This window comes from Solea solea, chromosome 18 (assembly GCF_958295425.1).
Source record: "Solea solea chromosome 18, fSolSol10.1, whole genome shotgun sequence".
Classification (NCBI taxonomy): domain Eukaryota; kingdom Metazoa; phylum Chordata; class Actinopteri; order Pleuronectiformes; family Soleidae; genus Solea; species Solea solea.
The window spans coordinates 7,451,492-7,456,666 of record NC_081151.1 but is presented as its reverse complement, the minus strand read 5'-3'; the positions used below and the strand labels follow the sequence as shown (position 1 = coordinate 7,456,666).

Here is a 5,175-nt window from a genome sequence, read left to right as displayed (position 1 = left end):
ATGTGAGTAAATGTAATTCATTACTTTCCACCTCTGGTTAAATGTAAGTATTGCTGTTATAGTGTCACATACTGTAGAGGCTTTACACTGCTGTTAAACCACTAGAAGGCGCTGTTGTATTGATTATTGTTGCTGCTGCTGCTGCTGCTGCTGGTGCTGCTGCTGTGTAGTGACCCAGGAATGCACTCTACTCTCCTGAGGCCCCTGAGGAGAGAGAGAGGGAACATGTCTGAACATGAGAATAACTGAGAGCTGATTCAGCTCTGAGACCTTTTGTCCTCTCTAGTAGTGACGAAATAATTGTGTATTTATGTGTTTAACAAACCACAGTGTCAGAGTGTGTGAGTTTACTTTCCACTTTGCAGAAAAGGAACAAAAGTGTCCTGGAACTAGAGGATTTAATGAAACATATGTTACAGGAACAGATTTTGAGTGTTAAATTTGAATAGTATAAAAAAATGGAAACATATGTACAGGTGTTCTTCATACACTCTCCTCCCTGGCGACAAAAACGCTGATTCTCTGGCTTCCTGAAACGGCACGAGGTGAAATGATCATAATAACAATAACAATAACTGTCGCGTAACTATGGTAATGCAAAGTTACCCTGCAAACGTGGGGTTAAAGGGTTAAGTCCAATCTTGTCCACGCAAGATTTCATGTTTTGAAATAATTTATTAAAAGAACAAACATCATATAGAACAAAAATATCAGATACTTTAAGTGAAAAATACAAGTAGAAAATCAGTGTGTGAAATGGAACCAGCATATTATTTAAAGCTGCAGTGCGTAACTGTCTCGATGTTATCTGATTTTCCATTGCCAGCAGTTTGTAATCAGGTGAAAGTGTGCAGATGAATGAATGAATGAATGAATGAATGAATGACCTGAGAACAGATGAATAAAAGCCCTTAAAAAAGTCAAAACACAAGTTAGTGTATCAGTGACTCATAGGTTGTTCTGCAGCCAGGTGATGTAACCCCTGACCAACCTCTTCCCTATGTCAAATTCCACTGGCCAGACTATGAAGCTAAAACATCCGTGGAAACCGTCGTCATAGTGACTGCTGGTGACCGTGACACCCGCGTCCCGTAAGCGGCGAGCGTACATCAGCCCGTCGTCCCTCAGCACGTCGTTCTCGCACGTGAGGACGTACGCGCGGGGACATTTCGCCAAGACCTCTGGTCCTGCCAGCAGCGGCGAGGCCCGCGCGTCCAGCAGCGCGGGCACCTCCTTCGCGAGCCTCTGTGATCCCTTGTCAACCACGACAGGTCTGTGGTCCTTCTTGAATCTCAGGGGCAGGAGCGTGGTCCAGTTGACCCGCGCCCTCAGCTCCGGCGAGACGTGATGTGAGGAGCTGTGGTTGTTCACGAGGAGCTGGGGCTGCAGGGAGAGGTCAACGCCGAGGTACTGCAGCCAGAAACGCACCGCGAGGCCTCTGTAGAGGACGGGCACGTCTTGGTTCTGCAAGTAGGACGGCGTGTTGAAGTCCAGAGCCTGGAGCATTGGGTAGATCAGAGCCTGGATGCTGAACTTTACTCTCACGGCGTCATCTGTAGATATCTGGAGAAAATACAGACACGGGGTGATTCCTTACGCTATCGTTCCAGGACATGTGTTCACACGCGTGTTTTGAGTTTCTCTTTACCCCCTGAGCCACTGCAGCAGCCAGGTTTCCGCCGACACTTGCCCCGGACACGGCCACGCGCTCTGGGTCGATGGAATACTTGGCCAGAACCTCTGCAGACAGGAAGTGTTTGGCAGCAGCAAGGCAGTCCAGATATGGCACCGGGAACCGCACCTCTGGATAAAGACGATACCTAGCAAACATAGACTATATTCAGAAATTAAAGGGGTCTTATGTGTTTTTTTTTTATAACTTACTGTAGTCCCATGGTTCTCAAATGGTGGTATGTGTACCGCCAGTGGTACGGGAGCTTCTTCTGGTGGTACTACAGAAGGAAAATCAGAAATGCTGTTCTACTGTATAAACCAGGTTATGTGTTTGAATAATAATAATAATAATAATAATTAGAGTCTTTCTGCTGGTTTTTTGGTTTCCTCCCAGAAAAACATGCAGATTTGGACCTTATCTTATCTTCGTCTAATGTCACTATACCAGTGTGGGAAATATGTGAGGAAGAGGAGGAGGATGACTTTGCTCGGCCTACTTACACCACTGTATTTAATAGTGTTATATGTTTTCTCATGTGCTACTTGGTATAACAAGATTTTTGTTTGTGTAGACAGTCAAAAAGCCAAAAAACTATGTGGTTAAGAGTGTTATCTAATAAAAAAATAAAATAAATACTGCTCCTACAGGTCGTAAAACACCTTATTTGTAGTCCAAACGACATTCCGAGTCCATGGTGAATATATGTGTCTTTCTCTGTGAGCACAAGTGCTGCAGGAGGAGGAGGAGAACTTACTCAACTGACACCACGACCGTGTTGAGCTCATCAGAGACCATGTGGTTGAGGGCGTCATTTGACCACCGTTCTGAGGATTCAGGAGAGAGAGAGGGAGAAAAATTCAATGATCTGTCATCAAGTTATTTAGATTGAATATGCCATTTTCTGGTCCTTTTATAGTTAAAATAAGAAAAAAGAAAAAAGAAAAAAAAAGTCCAGATGGACATTTTGGGGCTTAGGTGTTAAAGGTCTCACCAGCACTGCCCAGGAGCCAGTCCCCTCCATGGAAGTACATCAACCCTCTCCTCAGGTGGCCCTCCCCTCCAGCAGGGGGCTCGTAAACTCGGACGGGGACGCCGGCAAATGTGATGTCGCTGACCTTCACTCCCGGCACGACGCCTCCACCGGACTCTGTGCTGTCGCCCGACTTCGTCAGCCCATAGAAGCTCTCTGACAACTGTCTGACAGACTTGATGTAATGATCGTAACCCAGCCAGTTTATCACAGAGGTCTGCAGACAGTGACCACAGGAGGGAGGAGGGAGAAGGGAGGAGAAGGGGTGGAGTTAAACAAAACTGTCTCACCCAGTCACCTCTGTCCCGTCTTAACCCTTAGTACTCAGGTGCACCCATGGTAATTTGCCGTGGGAATAATACACAACTCCTTATATGGACATCCTGTGTGTGTGTGTTTATAGGTCACACATTCAGGCATTTTTAGTCACGATATAAAGTAGCAATAATTGTGCAGAAGTCACAAAACTAGACAGTTTCTCTTTTCTTTTTGTTCATAAAAAATGAGCCAAGTGAACTTTGACCTTTTCACAAATCTATTTCACAAATCTCAAAATGTCTGTCAGGGATAAAGCATTCGAAGACGTACAATGCGTGGCCAGTTATTTGCCCACAGCTGCTCCCTCTCCTCTCTGTGGTCTGTTTTTCAACCTCATAAATCTGGGTGAATAAATGCACATGTGGAAATTAATAGAATTTACAAGGTGTTGGTATCTGTCCAGCAGATGTTGGGGAAAAAAGAAAGACGAAAATTAGGAATTTTAGTGGTCATTTCATGGACTGTTGCAGTCACAACTTGCCACAGCTGCAGTGTTGCAGCGACTGGACCGAGTCCAAAAGTTTCAAGCAATCAAACGCTGCATTTACAATTTAGAATTCAGAAAAGGACACATTTAAAAATGCAGGAGAGGAAATGTGAGTAAAAATGTAAATTAAAACAGTGCAACACAGTGTCTATCATTAAGTTTTGGTTTGGTTTTATTGTATGACTTGTTTGTTTGTGTTTTTTTATACTTTCTACAGTTTTATTGTCTGTTCTTAGGTCTATAAGGCTATTGGATTGGATTGAAAGTGTGTGTGTGCATCCTTTTTTTTATTGTTAAAGGTCTTTTTTCATGTGATATATTCTAATGTTTGCATCGTCGGTTGCTATTTATCCATGTTTTTTGAGCCATTTCTTGTTTTGTTTCTACTAAAATCACCCTGGGGTGGTGGGACCATTCCATTCCTAGAATTATAAATGAGACAAGTAATTTCTCTAACATTGAACAGAGGCGAGATGATATTTTTAGCTTTTAATGCAGTGACACCAGCAAAAGACCAGGTTGTGAAGCAGTGTTTGACGTGAGATGTGACAGCCTCTGTTGTAATGAAACACACAGGTAAACAATCAGTGCCGTGATGTACTGTACTATATACGTCCTACACAATCTCCAGATAGGGTTTATGTTAATATTAACATAAAACAACAAACATACAAAGATGAATTTGCAGTGTAACAGTGACATGTGGCTCAGAATTGTACTATAGCACCACTGTGGACTGAAGTGGCTGCTGATTCAGTCCCAATCTCATTATTTCTGCAGTTGCATCACCAGCTGCTACATTTACTGTATCTGACATCATGACATTTACATGAAAATCGCTTCTCTCACCAGATGCACTGACGTCCTGAGCCCAGCAGACACCACCATCAGCCTCCACGGCTCCTGGATGCTTTCGGGCAGCGGCGTGTAAACGTAATAACCGACTGTCACCGTGAGAAACACCGACACCACAACAGGCCTCAGCCTCATCATGGACCACTGACTCCCTGCTCTCACATCATCCATCCACACTGAGGAGGAGGAGGAGGATGCTCACTGAGTCTCTGCTGCCTGTGCTGCACTCTGTGATTGGTCCCTGCAAAGAACCAATCAGGACGCAGATAAGTCATATTTATTCATTCATTTATTTATTTAATGCTTTGTTTATTCATTTATTGGTGTTTTTGGTGTGGTTGTGGCTGTTTAGTTTCTTCCCCTGAGGCTTGAGAGTGTGTGTGTGTGTGTTAGTGTTTTATATTTTTGAGACAAACGACGTCGAATGGGCTCATGGGAAATTGAGTTTTTTTGTGTGGCAGCTGACGCTTGGTGCAGAGGTGTGTTACACACCTGTGACCACAGCGTGGCAGACTAGAGCTGCAGCACAGCAGACTCCACCCATTCAGTTGATAGTATTCACGGTTCTACTGTATTTTGACCTAAAGAGACATTAACTTGTTTTAAAACATTAAAAAAAAATCATTGATCATTGAATCCTTCGTTTTTCCCCCCCAATCATACCTTTAAAAGTACTATATAAAGTTCTATATTTATCATTTGATCTGTTATTGCGTGTAATGTAGTAGTAATGTAGTTTAAAAGTCTCAATGGAAATACATAGTCCTGCAGTGTTGATTATTTACACGAGAAAAGGAAAAGAAGAACATG

General features: G+C 43.3%; 1 protein-coding gene across 1 annotated transcript; it reads right to left on the bottom strand.

The window, feature by feature from the left end:
• Positions 1-250: 250 nt before the first annotated feature.
• nceh1a (neutral cholesterol ester hydrolase 1a) lies at positions 251-4,521 on the bottom strand. The gene is made up of 5 exons (XM_058615651.1): positions 4,360-4,521; positions 2,667-2,922; positions 2,430-2,499; positions 1,649-1,820; positions 251-1,563 (listed from the first exon to the last, which is right to left on the bottom strand). The coding sequence occupies exons 1-5, from the start codon at positions 4,501-4,503 to the stop codon at positions 949-951; spliced, it is 1,257 nt and encodes a 418-aa protein (XP_058471634.1). The 5' UTR covers positions 4,504-4,521; the 3' UTR covers positions 251-948.
• Positions 4,522-5,175: the final 654 nt, after the last annotated feature.

What these genes read in the sequence shown, in the direction of transcription:
- nceh1a (XM_058615651.1), bottom strand. Translation starts at nt 4,503, where the DNA reads ATGATGAGGCTGAGGCCTGTTGTGGTGTCGGTGTTTCTCACGGTGACA. An exon ending in TCAGGACGTCAGTGCATCTG is followed by an intron (nt 2,923 to 4,359) that starts GTGAGAGAAGCG and finishes CACTGTCTGCAG; the next exon opens with ACCTCTGTGATAAACTGGCT. An exon ending in CTGCTGCAGTGGCTCAGGGG is followed by an intron (nt 1,564 to 1,648) that starts GTAAAGAGAAAC and finishes TATTTTCTCCAG; the next exon opens with ATATCTACAGATGACGCCGT.